The sequence below is a fragment of the Anarhichas minor genome, unplaced genomic scaffold (assembly GCF_050575085.1).
Source record: "Anarhichas minor isolate MPS153535 unplaced genomic scaffold, ASM5057508v1 ptg000018l, whole genome shotgun sequence".
Classification (NCBI taxonomy): Eukaryota; Metazoa; Chordata; class Actinopteri; order Perciformes; family Anarhichadidae; genus Anarhichas; species Anarhichas minor.
In genome coordinates this window covers 14205001-14227301 of record NW_027466464.1, presented here as the reverse complement: position 1 = coordinate 14227301, position 22301 = coordinate 14205001, and the positions used below count along the sequence as shown (strand labels likewise).

Genomic DNA, 22301 nt, shown 5'->3' with positions numbered 1-22301 from the left:
TTCTCCTTTTTCTTCTTATATTAAAACTAATTGAAGTTAAACGTTCAGACACAAACACACAGAGAGTCTTTTTATATTAAGAAGCATTTTTCTCGTCTTTATTGAAAAGAGACACATTACAGCAGAAGACTCTGTATTCATGTTACGTTACTGTACAGCCAACAAAAATAACAACAATAATAATAACAATAATTAGATTAACAGGATCAATAACGTGTCTGGAGGATAAATCATCATAAACCTGGATGGACTTCAGAGGTCGGAGGAAAATATACAAAAGAGAAGATTTGAGGAGTTTATAAATAATGTGGAGGACGGCCCTGAGGGGCGGGGCTTAAGGGGGAAAGGTTTAGAGGTAACACAACAAACCAAACGATGACCATACGGAGGAGTTTCTATTCTTTGACGTCTATGTACAGGTGAGGTGGTGAGCGGTTCCCTCGTTAGCATCAAGGTGGAAACATAACGTGCCAGATTTATGAAGCCATTTAATAACCAGTCATCAGTATCTCATAACGAGTTAATATCTCAGAATAATGAGTTAATATCTCATGAGTTAATATCTCATAACGAGTTAATATCTCATAACAATGAGTTAGTATCTCATAACAATGAGTTAATAACTCATAACAATGAGTTATTAACTCATAACGAGTTAATATCTCAGAATGAGTTAATATCTCAGAACGAGTTAATATCTCATAACGAGTTAATATCTCATAACAATGAGTTAATATCTCATAACAATGAGTTAATAACTCATAACAATGAGTTAATAACTCATAACAATGAGTTAATAACTCATAACAATGAGTTAATATCTCATAACAATGAGTTAATAACTCATAACAATGAGTTATTAACTCATAACGAGTTAATATCTCAGAATGAGTTAATATCTCAGAACGAGTTAATATCTCATAACGAGTTAATATCTCAGAATAATGAGTTAATAACTCATAACAATGAGTTAATATCTCATAACAATGAGTTAATAACTCATAACAATGAGTTAATAACTCATAACAATGAGTTAATAACTCATAACAATGAGTTAATATCTCATAACAATGAGTTAATAACTCATAACAATGAGTTATTAACTCATAACGAGTTAATATCTCATAACAATGAGTTAATAACTCATAACGAGTTAATATCTCAGAATGAGTTAATATCTCATAACGAGTTAATATCTCATCATGAGTTAATATCTCATAACAAGTTAATATCTCATAATATCTTAGTATCTCATAATATTGAGTTAGTTTGAAGCTTGGCATCACAAGGCGACGTTTTCTTCATATTTGTCTTCTTTCAGCTGACTGATTGCTAGCTGTAGCTTTAGCTTGATAGTTCCCATCGAGACACAACAGCTAAACTGATGCTGCCATGCTAACATGCTAACTGCTAGCTGCAGTGAGAGTTAGCGTTAGCGTTATCCCATTTAAAACATTAACCCAGAATGATGAACTGGTGCCATCAGTTAGCGTTAGCATTAGCATTAAACTACCATGGTTTAGAGGCTGATGTTACCGAGCTCCTCACGTGAATTTAAATAAGTGGACGAGCTGTAGTGGAGCGCTGAGACGGACTGAATCTGATTTTAGTGCATTTCTGTCATAAATAAAAAAGGACGTCGGATATAAAAACATAAAATCAAATCAAACACAAGTTGCGGTCAAACCTCTGGGTTTAGTGTTTACTGGCACGAACAGAAGCGAGGAGGAACGTGACGGTTCTGTTGTTCTGGCCGAGTGTCGGAGGTTCGATGGCAGTATTGCAGCAATGTCGGGGGGGGGGGGGGGGGGTCCACATGTGACGTTCATGATTCATTCGAGGCGGATCTTTAGACCAGCGGATCTTTAGACCAGAGGATCTTTAGACCAGCGGATCTTTAGACCAGAGGATCTTTAGACCAGAGGATCTTTAGACCAGAGGATCTTTAGACCAGAGGATCTTTAGACCAGCGGATCTTCAGACCAGCGGATCTTTAGACCAGCGGATCTTCAGACCAGCGGATCTTTAGACCAGAGGATCTTTAGACCAGCGGATCTTGAGACCAGAGGATCTTTAGACCAGAGGATCTTTAGACCAGCGGATCTTTAGACCAGCGGATCTTCAGACCAGCGGATCTTTAGACCAGAGGATCTTTAGACCAGCGGATCTTGAGACCAGAGGATCTTTAAATGAGCAATGTTCTGGTTTGACTGGTCAATGGCCAAAACTTGACTACGTTTGACCTCAAGCTTGTTTAAATTTAGACTCAGTATTGACTCAAAACGAGCCCACATCTGGACTCAGTCTTGACTGCTCAGACCTGGTCTCGGACTGGACTGAAGTGGTCTTGATTACAGCCCTTTGTGTTGGGAACCACTGGTTTACTGGTGTTGACGCCTCCGATGAGCCGAAACACATTCAGTCCAAAAACAAAACCCCGTCAGAATAAAACCACTTCCTGTTTTAGTACTTCCTGTGTTCTCTAAGTTCCACAGTGTCGCCGCTGAAAGAGATTATTTACAACAAGTTTCCAGACCAGAGAAGAAGAAGCCCTTCTTTGTGATTCGCTGAGCCGATATCAGGGAGATGATCTGATTGGACGGGAGGAAACACAGTGAAAGTGAGTTTCAGCTGAAATGAATTGACAGAAAAACACCTGAAGAAGAAGAAGAATTCCCTTTTTTGTTTCCTTTTAACCCTCAGAATCAGATAAATCCATCATTCACAGAAACAATAAGAATCTTTTTGTCGTTTCACTTTACAATAAATAAATAAACCAGAACCAGAACCAGAACCAGAACCCTGAAGGCATCTCAACTCAACTGCCTCCAGCCTTTAATATTTACATCAATTCATATCATATATATCTTTGTTGTTTTTGGGGCTTTTTGGTCTTCTGGTTCTGGTGAACTGTGGCGGCCATGTTGGATATTTTAGGAGAATAATCTGCAGATTGAGAACGACAAAGAAAAGACATTTTTGGACGTTGTGTTTTCAGTCATCTGGAGTTTGATTTAAAGTTAAAAAGTGAAAACAAAGAGGACGGGTTGTCCCTGAGCCGCACCGATGGACTTTATACACCCAGAAATAAACGAAACGATTGGTCCAGCAATGAACATCAAGATTAAATTTACATAATCCAAGAAAAACGTCTTCAGTTAAAGAAAGCAGAGTCTATAGGACATGCGATCTATCACTCTGCTTCTTCTTTCCTCCTCTTAAACATCCAGATATCTTCGAAAGAGTTCACAGAATTCATGAAATTAAAAAAAGAGGCGGAGCCACGATGATGATGCCGAAGAACCGACGATATGATTGGTTCAGAGTGTGTTTTTTTCACGAGTTAAATTAAAGATGAGGTTCGTCACAGTCGATTGTGGAACCACATTTCCCACAATGCTTTTGGGAGGTTCTTTCCCTTGTAGTCAGTCTCACAGCAGGAAGTGGTTCCCCCCTTCAAAATAAAAGTCTGTTTTTGTCCGATTGGACTCATATGAGCGCAGCGTTGTTGTTGCGGTTGGTGTTGCGGCGCGGCAGGTTGGGCGTGGCCATGAGCGGGTAGCGCTCGTCGGGGCAGCCGTACTGAGCCAACGTGTCAACACACTCCTGGCTGCTCGCCTGGCGGGCGTACGCCATCGCACTGTTACCGTGAGCGTCCCTCGCCATCAGGTCCACGCCGTACTGAGGGGGGGGAGAGAGATCAAGGGTAAGTTTGATATGTTGCTCACGACTTCTGAGGGATTCTAATGACGTTATACTCAACACTTCCTGCACAGATGTTTCAAAATAAAAGCCTGCCAGGCCGTTCCAGGTCTGCATTGAAAGAAAACCATCTGGACTCAGTCTTGACTCAAAACAAGATCACATCTGGACTCAAAACGAGACCAGATCTGAACTCAAAACGAGACCAGATCTGGACTCAAAACGAGACCAGATCTGGACTCAAAACGAGACCAGATCTGGACTCGATCTTGACTCAAAACGAGACCAGATCTGGACTCAATCTTGACTCAAAACGAGACCAGATCTGGACTCAAAATAAGACCAGATCTGGACTCAAAACGAGACCAGATCTGGACTCAGTCTCGACTCAAGCTTGTCTAAATTTGGACTTGTTGTTCACGACTTCTTAGGGACTCTAATAACGCTAAACTCAACACTTCCTGCACATATATTTCACAATAAAAGAGTAAAATAAGAAGCCGTACCCAGATGAGGAGCTGCGTGACGACCACGTTGCCCTTGCGGCTGGCGAGGTGCAGCGCGTTGCGTCCGTCTCCGTCCCCGCAGGTCTCGTTGACCTGCTGCCTTGACCCGTGAGCCAGCAGCAGGACCACCAGGCGCAGGTCCTCCTCGGCCGTGGCCCTCAGGAGCTGCTGCCCCAGAGGGAGGTCAGCGCCGGGCAGCGACGCCACGAACAGACGCTGCTCGTACTTGGCCCGGATCCAGCGCTCCCTCTCCTCCCTGAGACAAGAACAAGGACAAGACTCAGTCCACTGGTGCTCCTACAAAATAAGACTTCCTGTCCCACTGAGACAAGAACAAGGACCAGACTCAGTCCACTAGTGCTCCTACAAAATAAGACTTCCTGTCCCACTGAGACAAGAACAAGGACCAGACTCAGTCCACTAGTGCTCCTACAAAATAAGATGACTTCACAGTACTTCACTACTAATAGTATCTAAAGTGCTCGTACATGTATTTATCAGTGGTATTACAGTATTCTACAATTGTACTTGTGTGAAAGGAGAGCGAGTACTTGTAATACTTTGAGTACATGATGCTGATACTTTTGAACTCAACAGCAGAATAAACACAATGATGATGTGTTTCTGTGGATCGTCTCTAAATCGAGCTGTAAAATAAGACACCGGGGGGGGGGGGGGGGGCACTGTTCACCGATCGAGTGTCATGAACTGCTGATCTGTTTAATCCACAGATGTGATCCGTCTAATCTGCACAAATCCCTCCATGTAAACAGCAGCTCATTCAGGCTGCTGGGATTAGTGAGGGGGGGGGGGGGGGGGGGGGATTGAGCTGTCCCCCCCCCTTCTTAACTAAATAACACCTCCTCCAGGGGGCCGAGGCTGCAGGAAATGGAGAACAGTGGCTGATACTTCCACCATGAAATGGACAGGAAATTAAACAGAATTAAAACTTCTTCACGTACGAAGCTTCCTGCGTTACATCGTGACTTTAAACTGATTTAAATTGTGTGTTTTCTAAATGTTTTCAGCTTCTTCAGCTGGAAAAACAAAAAGGTTTTTGGAGAAAAACTTGTAAATAAATCTTTAATAAATATAATATTTAGATTTAACACTGAATTATAAAATGCTCGTCCCAACAACGTTCTTCTGCTGCCAGAGTCACAGGAGTGAGTGTGGGAAAACAGGACGAGGAAGACAAAGTGTTTGAAAGAGGGGACGGTGTGGGAACCCGACAGAATCTCATTAACTCTCTTCCTGGAGACCAGTGTGTGTGTGTGTGTGTGTGTGTGTGTGTGTGTTCGGGGGTGTGGTAGGCGGCGGCGGCTAGCATCACGGAATGTCCTGCCCCGACCCAGAGAGAGAGTAGGGAGGCTGGGCACGAGACTACGGCCGACAGCCCCCGGACAAAGCCTGGGGGGTGTCAACGGAGTGTGTGTGTGTGTGTGTGTGTGTGTGTGTGAGTGTGTGTGTGTGTGTGTGTGTGTGTGCTCAGCGGGGCTCTGGCCTTCTGTCCTCCAGACGACGGAGAGGAAATGTGAAGCCACTGGACCCAGGAAACGCATGCCTTCCCCCGCCGCTGGAGTTGCTAAGGGCCTGGATGTAACACAGTGTGTGTGTGTGTGACAGTGTGTGCGTGTGACAGTGTGTGTGTGTGTGTTCTTCAAACCTCAACACAGCAGCATCAAACAGACCAGCGCCCTTTAAAGTTGTAGTTTATCTTTAAGGTTTCACTGTTTTCTATAAATCGATCAGATTCAGAGTGAAGTCTGGTTTGAGTGGTTAGTGTGTGTGTGTGTGTGTGTCTGTGGTTGTGTGTGTGTGTGCGTGTGTGTGTGTGTGTGTATCAGTAAACATCATCAGGAGCTAACGAGTCCTGAACACATCTCTGGACAGTGGAGAAGCTAATTGCACTAATTAACCACACAGAGTGTGTGTGTGTGTGTGTTAACATGTGTCTGCTGAACGCGTGTGTGACTGTATGTATGTATCACACACACAGTCAAACACACACACACACACACACACACACACACAGTCACAGACACACTCATATCTGTGTGTGTGTGTGTGTGTGTGTGTCTCTCTTCACATCCCATTAGACAAAGCGTGCTGCGCTCCAGCACCAAAGCATGCTGGGTAGATAATTAAACATGAGTCCTGGTGAGACGGTTCATGAACAGGAGCCCAGAGGGGTGTGTGTGTGTGTACGTGTGTGTGTGTGTGTGTACGTGTATGTGTACGTGTGTGTGTGCGTGTACGTGTGTGTGTGTGTATGTGTGTGTACGTGTGTGTACGTGTGTGTGTACGTGTGTATGTACGTGTGTGTACGTGTGTGTACGTGTGTGTGTACGTGTGTATGTACGTGTGTGTACGTGTGTGTACGTGTGTGTGTACGTGTGTGTGTGTACGTGTACGTGTGTGTACGTGTGTGTACGTGTGTGTGTGCGTGTGTGTGTACGTGTACGTGTGTACGTGTACGTGTGTGTACGTGTACGTGTGTGTACGTGTGTGTACGTGTGTGTGTGCGTGTGTGTGTACGTGTACGTGTGTGTGTACGTGTGTGTACGTGTGTGTGTGTACGTGTACGTGTGTGTGCGTGTGTGTGTACGTGTACGTGTGTACGTGTGTGTGTACGTGTGTATATGTGTGTACGTGTACGTGTGTGTACATGTGTGTGTGTGTCAGTTAAAGTAGATGATAAAATGACACCAGAGGAAACAAGCTCTCCTTCTTCTGTCTCTACTGTCTCTATTGTTTCTATTGTCTGTCTTTACTCCACACTGCCGTGGAGACGGGGGGGCCCAAGACACCTCTCTGACTTCCTGTCTGTTGTGTGTGTGTGTGTGTGTGTCTCTGTGTGGACGTTCCTCCTGATTGGCTGCTTTGTTCAGGTGTGTTTACAAACACACTGAGTTTCCTGCCCCCCCCAGTGTGTTTAAGGGGTCGTCTGTCCACAACCTCCAAACACAGCGAGGACAGAGGACAGAAGATAGAGGAGAGAGGACAGAGGACAAAGACACACTCCCTGTTAATCACAGACGGCTCATTAGCATAAAGACCACAAACGAGACTAAAGAGGAAGTGAAGAATCATTAAACTGTTTCAAATACTGGGAAATTAAATCCAAACAGGAAGTAGAAATAAAGGTGTTGATTTATTTTAACATATTTTATCTATGTTGAGCTGGTTCATGTGTCTGTTGGTAAGATTTTAGGTTTTTTATATGTTGAGAAATCTAAATTAAATCGTATAAAAAAAGTAAAAAAACTGTAATTTCATCTGAATGTCGACGAAAATAATCTCACTGCTCACGACTAATGTTAAAGAAAGTAAAAGAGGATTAATATGAAGATTTATTTTACATTTAAACTAACAAAACGAGTAAATCATCCTACAATCTAAAACAAAAAATATGTTGAAAGTTGAATTAAAAATGTAAAGAACGACCATCAGAGTCTCTATTTCACTTTTTATTCTATTTTATTCTATTTCTGTGAATATATGAGATAAAATTAAATCAAACCAGCTCACTATAAAATACACACTTCTGCACTAAACTCTAAATACCCGTTCATATTTCAGACTTTTTAAATAAAAATTAAATAAAGACTGAGATGAAGAGTGATTTCCTCCTTTGGAAACCCTTTCAAAATAAAACAATAAACACCAAAAAATAAAATAAAGGAAGAAAAGTAAAATAACCGTGTTTCTCCAGATGAGTTCAGCCTAAAGCGTCGAGCGGAGATGTACGAGCCTCTCGTTAATTACAGTCTGGTGTGTGTGTGTGTGTGTGAGTGTGTGAGTGTGTGTGAGTGTGTGAGTGAGGTAATGAGCGGTAGGAATCGGGGTGAAGAGTGACACGGTGTCAGTGGCTTCTCCTCTGGCCTAATTAGCCCTCTAATTAATAGATTAATAGATAGAAAGAGCAGATAAGAGCATCAGCTAACTGCCCGAGCTAATGAGCTAATGTGCGTTTTAAAGATGGACGACGTTTCTCACGAGTTTCAAACCCAGAAAACCTGCATGTCCTGCTCTTTATATATTCAACGTTTCAGCAGAAGAGAAAAGACAAAAGGAGAGGAGAAGAAATCAATTAGCCTTTGCTAGCGGGTCGTTAGCTGCCCTTGGATAGGCAGAGATAATTAAAGGGAGGGTGGAGGGGTGAGGGAGGTCTGGGGGAGGAAATCAGCCATGAGACTCGACTGGGGGGAGAAGGAAGGGGTTAAAAGAGAGAGAGACGTGGAGGAGGAGGAGTGATCTGTGGGCTGAGACGCAATGCTCCAGTGACACCACAGAAGAAGAGAGAAGGGGGAGGTTTCAGGAGGAAACCTGGATACAAAGAAATAAAAGAAGAGAGACGCAGAGCAGGAAGTAGAAACAACAGTCTTCAGTCTGTCAGATCAGAAACAAAGTTTATTTATAGACACCACAAGTTCTCCACAAACATGACAGGTTCTCTACAAGTTCTCCACAGACACCACAAGTTCTCTACAAGTTCTCCACAAACACCACAAGTTCTCCACAAACATGACAGCTTCTCTACAAGTTCTCCACAAACACCACAAGTTCTCCACAAACATGACAGGTTCTCTACAAGTTCTCCACAGACACCACAAGTTCTCCACAGACACCACAAGTTCTCCACAAACACCACAAGTTCTCCTCAAACACCACAAGTTCTCCATAAACACCACAAGTTCTCCACAAGTTCTCCATAAACACCACAAGTTCTCCTCAAACACCACAAGTTCTCCACAAACACCACAAGTTCTCCATAAACACCACAAGTTCTCCACAAACACCACAAGTTCTCCACAAACACCACAAGTTCTCCACAAACACCACAAGTTCTCCTCAAACACCACAAGTTCTCCACAAACACCACAAGTTCTCCTCAAACACCACAAGTTCTCCACAGACACCACAAGTTATCTACAAACACCACAAGTTCTCTACAAACACCACAAGTTATCTACAAACACCACAAGTTCTCCACAAACACCACAAGTTCTCCACAGACACCACAAGTTCTCCACAAATACCACAAGTTCTCCACAAACACCACAAGTTCTCCACAAATACCACAAGTTCTCCACAAACACCACAAGTTCTCCACAAATACCACAAGTTCTCCTCAAACGCCACAAGTTCTCCACAGACGCCACAAGTTCTCCTCAAACACCACAAGTTCTCCACAAGTTGACAATATGATCTGATCTACACCATAGAAGAGAAGGATTCGATTTTTTACATTTACTATAGTTTGATTAATTAGATTTTTTACATTTACTGTAGTTTGATTTATTAGATTATTTACATTTACTGTAGTTTGATTTATTAGATTTTTTACATTTACTGTTGTTTGATTTATTAGATTTTTTACATTTACTGTAGTTTGATTTATTAGATTATTTACATTTACTGTAGTTGGATGGATTTGATTTTTTACATTTACTATAGTTGGATGGATTTGATTTTTTACATTTACTATAGTTGGATGGATTTGATTTGTTTCATTTACTATAGTTGGATGGATTTGATTTGTTTCATTTACTATAGTTGGATTTATTTGGGTTGTTATCAACCGTTCATTCATCTGATGACGATTAAAATCAATCCAGGATCTAATTTAAAGTCTCATAACTTGTATTTTTGTGAATATTACAGAATGTTTCCAATAAACTGAACCAAATCCCGTTGAATTAGTATTTTATTTCTAAGTATTTACACATCGTCGGCTTTGTCTTCTCCTGTGAACAAACATTTCTTTCTACTGCATTAAATAAACGGCTCAAAGCCGTATATATAATAATATAATATAAAATATAATAACGCCCAAATAAAAGAGAAGCGTCTGAAGGATTCAAATGTTTACCAGCCGCTCGCCGTGAACCCATTCAATCCAAACACATTACCCACAAACCTCCTCCCCCGTTTTCTCCCTCTTCTTTACTCTATGAGCAATTTGCTGACTGAGCCAATTAGCCAAAGGGGGGGGGGGGGGGGGGGTCTACCGTCGGTGTACGGATTCATCCGGCGGAGCGGCGGACGGACGGAGTCACGTTATTTATTTCTTCATTATTAAAATAAGGGAGAGGTTAATCTGATGACTCACGCATAAAGAATGTGCATTTAGTTTGTGCTTTAACCCCCCCCCCCCCCCCGCATTAGCATAACCCCGCCGCCATGACAAACGATGAGTGGCCCCCGTGATTGGCTCGTGTCAGCCGGCTTAATGTCAATAGTAAATTGGGGGGCTCGTTAGGCGAGTCGGGGGACGCGGCGGCGAAGGCAGTCATGTACAAAATAATGTCTATTAGGACTAATTTAATCAAGGCCTCCCTTTTACAGATGAATTAGAATGTAGGGGCCAATTATTTCTCTACGTTTGCTCCGGCCCTGCCTGTCAGGAGGCTTCTTCTTCTGTGGTGTATGTATGTGTGTGTGCTGGTTAACATGCAGGCCGTGGGGCTGCAGATAATAACGGTGGAGAAGACGACGACGGCGGGACGGAGCGGCTAGTTAACCGACCGGATCTCAATGTGAACACAGGGAGCAACACACACACACACACACACACACACACACACAAGACAAACAGAAACATAACGAGTCTGATCTGATGAGGAGTTCATAGTTATTTAGAAACATGAGGGTTGAAGTGAACAGACTTGGGTGTGACGTTTGGTGAAGCTCTTATTTTGGCGGAAACAACACACACCTTCCTGTGTTTTTGGTCCAAATCTTTTGGTGGGGGGGAAAAGAATCAACAGGAACATTTGGAGCTGGAAACACCATAAAAAAATGTCTTTTAGGACGTTATTCTGTAATAAGAGGAGGATGATTGAACCCTTGGTCTGGTGGAGATGTGGTGAGGAGGCCTCTGATGGGTCATGTGACCAGTCAAATCTGTGTTAGGATCACAGAATCAGTGTGCGACCCCCCCCCCCCCCCCACCACCACCACGCCTCTGACCCTGGGGGGCAATTACCTTCTGATGTGGGCCCCTTGGCTGCCTCCTCCACCCCCCCCCCCCCCGGTCGCCCCATCTGGTCCCTTGAGCCCAATCGGGGGCAGCCTCCACACCTGCACCCCCCGGCCCAGATTAAAAAGCCCCCTGGTCTAATTTTAAATCTGTTAGCGCTGGCCTTTTCTTAGGGGGAACAAGACTAATCTGTTCCCATAAAGGGCCCTTATTCCCCCCCCAAGCGCCGACGGACCTGCTGCTGAATTATTACTGGCCGAGCATTCGTCATGTGGGGCCCCGCTGTTAAGTGCGGCGGCGGCGGCGTTGCGGAGCTCATCCTTTAGCCGGCCCGAGTCCTGCTCGTTTGTCCGCTGTCTAATTAAAAGGTGTGGAGCTCCTCAGACCTCCTCCTATCCTTCACTCTGAAGTCTTCACCTCCACCGAGCACCAACCAGGATCTCACACCAGCTAGGTTTTGGGAAGACGGCGTATTCTGATGATGCCAATTAAAGAAATGTTGGTTCTTAGAACGTAGATAATCCAGGTTTTCGTCATTCGGTTTGACCGATCTTGGGATTGGAAGGTCTGGATAGTTATTGGTTCCTCATCTCCACCCCAGCAGAGAATCAAACAAACCGCACAAAGGTCAGTAGTTGGCACGAGGGAAGGGTGGTGGTGTGGGGGCGCCAACCACCTCCCCGTGTCCGGCGGCCAGGAGCTCCGGATTAGCAGCACTGTCACTTCCTGTCCGCTCATGCCTGCTAACGCGTGGCGTTGGGGCCTTGGGTGCTGGTGTTGATGCGCCACTCGACAGATAATTAAAACAATGAGCTGCGGCGCCAAAGAAACTGAGTTTGCAGCGGTAGTGGTGGTGGTGGTGGTGGGGGGGGGGGGGGGAGACACACCATGACGGGCATCGCGCCCAAACTTAGCAGCCCCTTCAGCGGTGGCATCAGCTGGGGCCGCGGCATCCGACGAACCAACGCCAGCTGAGGTGATGACGGCCGACCGCGGGGCCGCCAGGGGTTAATGGGAACGTTTAAAAAGGACGAGTCTTTCGGTGGTTTTGTACCAGTTCTAACAGGATCCCCCCCCCCCAGTTTCACCCCCGCCGGGGTGAGGCTCGTCAACAAGTAGTCCTCCATTGTTGGCGGCGGAGAGACGTCGTGTTTCTGCAAAAAACGATTAGCGGCGACAGTCTCGCCTCCTGAGACCCGGCTGATGTTAATGAGACCTGGACCGGCAGTCGCTGAGGGAGGACGATGAGCAGGGGGGGGAGGAAAGGAGGGAGGAGATAAAGAGATGATGACAACAGTTGGAGATGGCGGGGCTCTCGGCCCTGTCATATATCTCATTGGACGGGGGCGTCGCCGTGGAGGCGAGGTGCGATCTCTCCGAACATAATTCCTCCCTCCGGTCCGAGCGGGGGGGGGGGGGAATGAATCTTTTATTTCCTTCCTTCACACCCGTCCCTCCAAATGATCCTCTTCCTCTTTCTTTTCCTTGTTTCCACTTCCATCTGTTCCTCCTCCGTCTCTTGCTTCCTTTTTCTGTTTGTCCTTCCCTCCATCCTCTTTTTCTCTCCCCCCCCCCCTCCCTGGACCTCCAAACAGGACCTAATTGGGAGGCGGAGTGGGGGGCCAGACCTTGACAGACAGGAGGTCAGTGTAATTGCTGCTGGCCATATTTAACATTAAGATAATCAGGCCATTAATTACCCTTTGGATCATTAAATCAGCCACTTGCAAAATGAAATTCCGGCCTCTATTACTCACTTGAGAGACCACGAGGGGAAGGCATTTTTCCATCCATCAGCCCCCCCCCTCTCTCTCTCCCTCTCTGCCTCCCCCTCTCATCCCTCCTCCGCCGGCATTTTCCAACCTCCACCTCTTCTTCTTCTCCCTCTTTAATCCAGGTTCCTGTCACTGCTCAGAGTTTACCGTTTGGATACGGACTTGATATTTGAAGTGATACACCACAGAAGAAGAGAAATTAAAAATGTTTTTCCTGTGTGATTATTTAAGTACTTTAAAATGGTTTAAACTTTCCCTTTTTCTTGGTCTGGAGGTGAATAGAAACACTATTATTCTTCCTTTCTTGTGCACAGGAAGTGGCACTTTGTTTTTGCTTCTTATTCGTCAGAAATAAACAGTAGAAGAAGAAACCAGCATCACTTCCTGCGTGTGTGTTGTATGTAATAAAAAACTACTTCTGTGTTTTATTACGTGTTTAATGGAGCTGGACGAAGGTAAAAGAGGACTGATGTTACACTTAAGAAGAGGAGGAAGTAGAAATACCACAGCTCTGCATTCAGCTAAATGTACTTCAAGTATCCAAAGTAGAAGTACTCATCATGGACGGCTCCTTTACTATAGAATACTCTGTTTCCATTCGTATTTTACTACTGTTTCTCAATGTTAGACACTTTGTAGAGGAGTACGATAGTACTGCATCATATAATAAAAGAATATATTTTTATATGTCGAAAGTACTATCAGTAAAAGTACAATATCTGCCTCTGAGATGTAGCGAAGTATAAAGTAGCAGGAAGGAGGAATAAGTACAAGAGTAGATGTACTTTGTTGACGATCTACCAATGAAATAACACTGGTTGTATTGTATCTTGGTTTTTGCCGTCACCATAAGATGTCGTAGTCGCTCGCAGGAGGAGAAACGATGACATATTTAACTGGCGAAACTCTTATTTTGGAAGAAACAACACGACTTCCTGTGTTTGGTCCAAATCTTTGGTGGGAAAGAATCAACAGGAACACAACAATCTAAATTTGGACTTGGGAGCTGAAACACCATAAAAATGGTTTCATCCACAACAGAAGAAGAAGAAGAAGAAGAAGAAGAAGAAGAAGGAGGAGGTGTTGTAAGGATCTAGAAGCATCCATAAAACATCTTCTTTTGTTAATATATTGTTTAAAATATGCATAAACATAGCGAGAGAAAGAAGAAGAAGAAGACATGGAGAGCAACACAAAGAAGAAGACTGGGGTAGAAAGAGAAGGAGAGGAAAGATGGAGGGAGGGATTAATGGAGGTGAAACGACAAACAGCCAGCCACTTAAGGGATGGACTGATAAATACTATCGACAGGGCAGAGGGGGGGAGACGGGGGAGACGGGGGAGAGATGGAGCTGCAGCAGAGCGTTGCCGGTTAATTGAGATAATATTGACCTCCTTCTCTAATCTCTTCAGGGGGAAACATGCTTCAGATTCATAAATAAATAGGAACATGAGCAACAATAAAAGCATTAGTGGTCTGATGGAGGAGGGCTGATGGCCCGTCGATACTCAGTGTGTGTGTGTGTTAGATACTGCAGACACACTGCCTGGATGTGTTACTGTTAGGTAGTTGCAGTCCGACATAAAAAAGTTAGACGTAAGAGTCGTCGGCAGAATGAACACAAACTTTAAATGCATGAAATAATGAGATACGTTGTTGTGTTTTGAAGTTGTCTTGCAGACTTCAGCTCAGTGTTGTTGGCCGTCGCCATTTTATTTTTTTCCATCGCCATGTTTTTTAAATTTATTGTCTGTCTGCTATTTTTGGCGTTGGCATCTTGTTTTTTGTCAACCAGAAGTGACACGAGAGGGAGTTCAGTACAACCGAACGCTGAATAAGACATTTATTAGGCGAATTGTTACAATGAACTTTCATGAAGTGAAAACACACTGAAAAGGTTAAAGTTGAAAGATGAAGACACCTGTCAATCACCGTGTAGCCCCGCCCTAAAGCATCCCCTGCTTTATGGTCTGTGTGACTCTAAATGGACCATAATGTACTAAATGAACATCATGCTGTATTGAAGAAGACTTGAAACTAGAGATTGAGACCATAAACTCATGTTTACAATGTTTACTGAGGTAATAAATCAAGAGAGAAGTAGAGTCATTTTCTCATAGACTTCTATACAACCAGAGGAGTCGCCCCCTGGTGGTCACTAGAGAGAATGCAGCTTTAACACATGAAGCTTTGACTTCACTTTACCGGAGGTTTTTTCTGCTCAAAACAGCTGATGAACTGAACGTAAAGACATCAGCTAATCACAAATGATTTACCTTATACTTAACATACTTATACAATACACATAGTGCAGTTAAAAGTACAATATCAGCTGTGAGAGACAGTAGAGGGGAGAGTATTTGTACTCTGACTGCAGTAAATGATGTAGTACTTCTTCTAAAGCTAGTGAGAACAGGTGGTGTAAATAGTTTTTATTGTCGGGTTAAAATGTGTGAATGTGTTTGTCTGTATACACTGTGTGTGTGTGTGTGTGTGTGTGTGTGTGTGGGGGGGGGGGGGGGGGGTGGTCATGTGGGGAGTAATTATAAGGTGCTTCTGTTGACTAATGAGCGTTGGGGGGGGTGAGAGCAGGGGGAGGACGGGGAAGTCGATCTTTATGTGGATGGCAGTCAGCTCTAATTTGTTATGATGGCTGCTGGCTTCCCAAAGCTGCAGCGGCCGATAATCACACACACACACACACACACACACACACACACACACACACACACACACACACACACACACACACACACACACACACACACACACACACACCAACGTCACGCTAAAGTTCACCCATTTGTTACGATCCCTGTAGTCTACAAGACAACACTCAGAAACAAGCCTGTGAGGTCGATGCGCATCACATCCTGAGAGAAACACTGCCCCCTATGGATTTTTAGCCGTCGCCATCTTGGATTTTAGCCGTCGCCATGTTTGTTTGTGGCCGTCGCCATCTTGGTTTTTGGCCATCTTGGATTTTGGCCGTCGCCATGTTTGTTTTGTTTTATCAAACACTGCCCCCTATGTGCAGCTGATGGTACTGCCCCTAAATACACAGCAGAGGTACTTTGAGTATTTTTTTACTGAGGTACAGGCTCCTCCTACCTGCTGGCGTCCGGAGCCGGTTTGAGGCGCCCCTGTGCGTTGGCCTCCCACACGCCGTTGGCGAGCTCGTTGCCGATGGCCGACATCACCTTGATGAGCTCCAACGGCCACTCGTCCAGGTCCAGAGACCGGACCCGGGACAGGTGGGTGCCCAGGTTCCTGTGGATCCCCGAGCACTCGATGCAGATCAGGGCCCCCAGGTTGAGGCTGGCCCAGTCCGGGTCTGGATCCAGCGGAGAGAGAGAGAGAGGGATTCAGTGAATGTTTCACAAAGACGCGCAGGTTTATACTTTTACGTCGATCATGAACTCACTCTGAGCTTCACAGTCGGCACAGCGGCCGTTTCCTCTGATTCCTCTGATGGACAGCAGAGCCATGGCCTCCGTCTGGCTGGGCAGACGAGACTGAGACAGACAAACACTAGTTATTGACCACTGAACGGTTTCTTTGTTTACGTCGAATAAACGTAACAAATGAAACGCTAACGAGGACTTTCTCAGAATATTTGACGAGAAGAAACAGGAGAATGTAGAATCATTCCATGTTCGCCACAAATAAATGGTGTTATCATAAATACATGAACATATAAACACTGAATATACAATATACCTTGTTCTTGCTGCTCTCACAGGACTGCAGGCTGGCCAGGATCTGGCTCTCGATGACCTGGACCCAGGAGTCTCGCTCCTCGTACGAAGTGGCTTCAAAGTGCCACGTCTGCCCCGTCAGAGACACGATGGTGAACTCAAAGTTCTCCTCTTGTTCTGTCGGAGACAAGAAGAGTCCGATTCACAACGGGAACGCTGGTTTTTAAATCTCTTTTAGGTCTCGTTCTTCAGGTCAAAATCCAGGACTGGAACACCTCAAGTTGGTCATCCTGCAGGATCCGTTTCTACTCTCCTAACATGAGATGTTCAAGTTAAATGACGACTTAATTATGTCACAAAATCTTAAATGAATGTGAAGTAAAACCTTTTATCTTTCTGAGCTTCAAACCAAAAGACATCAACAACAACAACGGAGACTAAGAACTGGATGTGATGAAAACAAAGCTTATTTAAACATCTCTAACATGTTACAGCTCGTCTCTGTGACCACCTCGATGTCCCCACAGTCTCCTTCATCTCCTTCAGGTAACAAAGATCAAACTGGTGCCAAAGTAGAACGATTCAAAGCCTGTAAAGTTCCTTAAACCGGCTTCTTGTGCTTCATAAACTGGTTCGTATATTATTGATCAACACATGAATCCAGACTTTTATGATCAAACCTCTAAAAACTAATCTCCTCAAACTGAAACAAGCAGAACAAGCTTCATGGACTGAAGGACACCTGTTCTCCTGAACCACTGCTGACCTCGTGACCCCCCCGCCTCATTACAATCAGGGCCTGCTGGAGGCGGGACACATGGATCCATTACCCAGAAGCCTCAGAGGTCAATGGGACCATCAGTGGACGGAGTGACTTCTCTAAAGCAGCTGTTTAACGGGAAACAACCTGCTACGGATAATAATCATGAATAATAAATAATCATAAAACTCAAAATATGAGGGTTTGATTAATAAAACATCTACAAACAGTTCATTTATTTATGTTAAAATACAAATAAAATGAGTAAAGTTAGTAAAGTAAAGCTGAGTAAAGTTAGTAAGTTCCTGCACACGTTCAGACCCTTAAGTTGGACCTCGGAGGTTTTGTTGAGCTCAACGTGGGCACATTTGGAAACTGTTACGTCCGCCCAGAGAGGTGAAGGGGGGGGGGGGGGGGGGGGGGGGGGGGGGGGGGGGGAGATCAAGACAACAAGCTGCTTCTGTTTACAATTAGCCCCGGTGAGGAGGGAGGACTAATCAAAGGACGGCCTCCAGCTCGCTGCAGAAGCCTCCCAGGATTCCCTCCGTTCCTGCTGGTGCGACTCCATCTTCCCTCCCAGACCTCAGCAGTAATCAGTCATGACACTTTTGGGCGAGAGCGTCTCCGGAAGCAGCAGCTTCACGACGTGAAGCGGTGGAAAGATGAGAGGTTTAATCAGTCGGAGAGAGAGGGAACGACCATTTTGCTCTTCCTCGGCTTCCAGTCGTTTGGCTAATTGGGAGCGTCTCAGAGCACCGGAGCTGAAGTTCCCCTCCGGCTCGGTTCTCTGGATAATCAATGGGCCCCGGTCCGAGGAGAGGAAGGACGGGGAGGAAAGAGGATGGAAGAAGAGGCCCTGAGGCCCATTCAAGAGATTGAAAACACCTTTTTTCTCGCCCCAACGTTTCCTTTGCTGAGCATCGTTTTCACCTCGGAGCTGCTTCAGGCTTCTGATTGGTTCATTAAAACTACTGTTTACAGGGCTGATTAAAGGCTGAAGGTTAGACCGGACTCTTGGTTTAAAGCGGCAGCTCAACGCAGTATCTCGTACAAGAAAACTATGAGGGGGAGATATCTGTTCCACGACGATCAATGATCATTTTACCACAAAGAGAACGAGGCAGAAACATGTGAACAACCTGGAGACGACTGGAAAACTAAATAAAAAGTCAAATTTGACAATTAAACTTATGACGAAAAATATTTGTTAAAAAGTCAAAGTAAGAAGGATGTGAGACCAGATCAGGACTCAAGACCTTTTCTTGTCCACGACTGATCTAAGACCTGAAACAGATCCGTGTAGACATCGAAGTACATCGTCGCTTTCCTTCTTCCACTCGACACAAGAGAGGAATTACAAACTGTGGAGGTTAGAACGTGTCTCGTGAAGTGAAAGCTGTACACAATGCAGCATGATGAATCTGCAGAAGGCTCCGCGCTCTAAACCACAGCCCACCCATCAAAGCGCCGGTTGAGCCCCGCAGGGTCAAGAATCCCATCATAATTAAATTCCCATGATTCTGTTTTCAGGGGGGGGGGGGGGGGTTGGCTGCTTGACAATTATGGAAACCAACAATCCAGAAAGGGGGCAGCCTCTCAGCAGCGTAAATTAAACGCTGTTTCTCTGGATTTAAATGCTGCACGCTGACCCGGCGCACGGCAGCAGCTAATGAATAAAATGAGGGTGGGGGGGGGGGGGGGGGGGGGCATTAAAGGCTGAGCAGCTGGAGGAACACTCCCACAATGCAGTTGGAGTCTGAGCTGCAGGAAGAGAGTAAAGCAACGTGGACTTTAGAGACTAGCTGGTGAACGAATGGAGCTTTCAGCAGATAACAAGACAGATATTTGGTGGTGGAGACCAAAAACAGAGCTAAAAGAGAGAACATTGAGTTACATTCATCAGGTAATGAATCATCATGTCAACCTGTCATTTAATGTGCAAGCGGCTGTTTGCAACTTTATCAGATGATAATATGTCAGAGGTTTGTTCTGCTGCCAAAAGGACACGTTAATTCAACTTTAAATCTGACTAATTCAAATATTAGTTATAAGAAAATAAGACGTGGCAGAACAGTCTAGAACATAAACATGGGCTGATGAATGTTATTCAGGGAACCATGAATCAATCTGGTAGGAGTTGAGATGTTTCTTAGAAGCTGGCAGCAGTGGATGAGGATTCAGAAGATCAGGAGGGTTCATCCTGAAGGGAACATGAATGTCTAAACAAACAAGTCATTCAATTTAAACTTTACATCTTCAGGGAACCACGAATCTTTGTGCCGATCCATCTTGTCGCATTTAAGATATTTTCAAAAATGACGTTTCTAAGAGTTTCTTGGAGATAATTTGGTCTAAATAAGCTTCCTAAGAACTCGCAGACGTCTCCGCCTGCCGGCGTTTCCTCTGCGACGCCGCACGGAGGACTAAACGTATGCATGAGAGTACGAACACACACAACAGTGTTGGTAATTACCGCCTCGCTCTCGGCTACTGTGCCGACATTCACACACAGAGAGGTGGCGCCGAGGCAATTTGTGAACTCTGACACCGATAACCTTTAGCAGCAGAAACAGAACAAACCAAATATACAGCATTTACAAGACGCAGTGTGGGGGGGGGGGGGGGGGGGGGCAGGACATGCATACAGGCCTATCATCTGTGGTGGGAGGTGTGGAGTGTGTTTGAGTGTGTGTGTGACAGGCAGGACTGTAGGTGCAATGAGAGGGGAGGCGTGAGGGAGACAAAGGGGGCCTCGGGAAACACAAATTAAAAGCCTTAAATGTCACCGCACACAGTATTGCTTTGCGACACAGGTCATTACTCCCCATATTATTCGCAGCCTTTCACAACATTAATAACCTGGAAAATATCGCAGCCGATTGTTCTGAAGAAGAAGTATGAAGGTGGACGGAGACGTCGACTGATTGGAGATGATTTAACTTTTTATTTTGCACAAAACGATGCTGGAGTCTGGGGGGGGGGGGGGGGGGGGGGCAGAAGGATGCAAGGAGGGAATATATACGCCACGACAGACAGACGGACAGCGAGCTCTGATTTGGTGATTTGAGGCTCAAAAGAAGCTAAAAGGTGCGTTTCTTCACAGAAATGTTGCTTTAACAGAAATGAAAAGTGTATTTTTCGTCATTGACTCGCATTTAAACATCCGTAAGATAAAGAACGATCTGGTTCTTTAAAGGTAAAGGTACTAAGCATCTGTAAATAAGAAGTTAACTACGACTCCCAAGATGCATTTCAGCAGCAAACGTCCGATCACAGAACTTAAGTTTCTGTCGACTTGGCAGTGAAAACAGATTTTTAAGATCAATTCCCTTTTAATGAGGTATTCTGACCGGCTTCTTCTCTGTGAGGACGGCCCCCGAGGCTCATGGGTATTGTAGTGTTTAAAGTAATAAATAATAACATCTGGTGGTCAGAACATCATCTTAGAGGTTGTTTATGTTTAAAAACATGACTTTGGATTGAACATGGATTATCTCAACATTAGAGCCCAGATGGAGGATCTCACGTTACCAAATCACCAAACCCCTGCTCACTGGGTCGAGTACTGGGGGGTCAGGGGGGGTGGGGGGGCGATGGAGGTCCACCTGTCGGCTTCAGGTCCACCACAACAGTTTGTTCTTTACCTTCTGAGTTGTGCAGACTGTTGGTGTAAATGCTGCGCAGACTACCAACACGGTTAAGTTTCCAAGCTTTACGCTTGGCTGCATCCCCCGCCGGCAGGAAGAGAGGAAGAGGAGGAGGAGGAGGAGGAGGAAGAAGAGGAAAGAGGATGAAGAGGAGGAAGGACGGAGTGGAGGAACGAGGTGACATTTACAAGAGAAAACAGAGAAGAAGAAACGAGAGACAGGCGTCAAAAAAAAAGAAGCAGCGCTGAGGAGGACTCAGAGGGGGCGTGGCTTGTGGCGAGAGTGGGAGGGGCAAATGAGCACGATGAAGGGATGAACGTTAAGTTTGCAACATAACAAACGAGACCTGAAGAGAAAACAAAGTCATCGGACCTCGTTCAGCAAATAAAATACTCAAATAAACATTCAAATAAAATGATTTCCAGTTGTTTCGACAGTCAATTAAAACTCAACTTCCTGTTGGTTTTTCACATTAAAAGCTAAATGGCTGCTGAGTTTCTGGGGAGCTTTTATTGTGAAACATCAAGGTGTTGAAGCTTCAATCTTTAATAAAAACTAGGAATGCCTGTAAATATCCAATAAAACACAAAGTATTTCTTAGTAATCCAGATTAAAGTAAGATTACACATAAATATAATAATAATAAATATAAAAGACATAAATACAACATATGAATAGAAGATAAACGTTTCCCGTTATGACTCTCAGGCTCCGCTGCAGCTCTGACTCGTCTCACGGCGGACGAGCTTCAGGCTGCGTGACCTCTGACCTGCGCTCCGTCTTCAATGATGTTTACTCCCCCGGGGCTACTGGGAGCATTTACGCAGGATGGAATACGGCGCTGGCGGTGTGACACTTTAAATGTTACTCTGCTTGTTTCCTTTCTGGCTTTCATAAATATATATACACACGAGCCCCGACACACTGGAGCTGTGGGGCCGATCTCAAGAACATCATCGTCTGGAAATGAGTCGGCCGCTTCAGAAAGGTCACGGGTTTGATTCCTGAGAGAGCGGAGCTCAAGAGACGGCAGAGCTTTGATATACGACGGCTGGTTCAGAGAAGCAAGAACAGGAATGAATACTGAGGAGTTGGTTTCTGCTTCAGATGAATGTCGTTCTCTCGATAGCTCTTAGTATTATCTGTGAATGATTGTTTTGAGATTTAAACTAAATAAATAATCTGAACCTGAAATCAGATGACGACGTGCTTCTCTTGTGCCGACGA

At 44.8% G+C, this 22301-nt stretch overlaps 1 protein-coding gene across 1 annotated transcript in view; it reads right to left on the bottom strand.

Annotated features, from left to right (window-relative positions):
* Positions 1 to 68: 68 nt before the first annotated feature.
* The window catches only part of LOC142952865 (arf-GAP with GTPase, ANK repeat and PH domain-containing protein 1-like), an 89897-nt gene continuing 67664 nt past the window's right edge, over positions 69 to 22301 (bottom strand). Inside the window, 5 exon segments of the mRNA XM_076094858.1 lie at positions 69 to 3681; positions 4209 to 4464; positions 16081 to 16303; positions 16394 to 16484; positions 16690 to 16844. Of these exon segments, the coding sequence (XP_075950973.1) occupies positions 3490 to 3681; positions 4209 to 4464; positions 16081 to 16303; positions 16394 to 16484; positions 16690 to 16844 (917 nt within the window). The 3' untranslated portion in view covers positions 69 to 3489.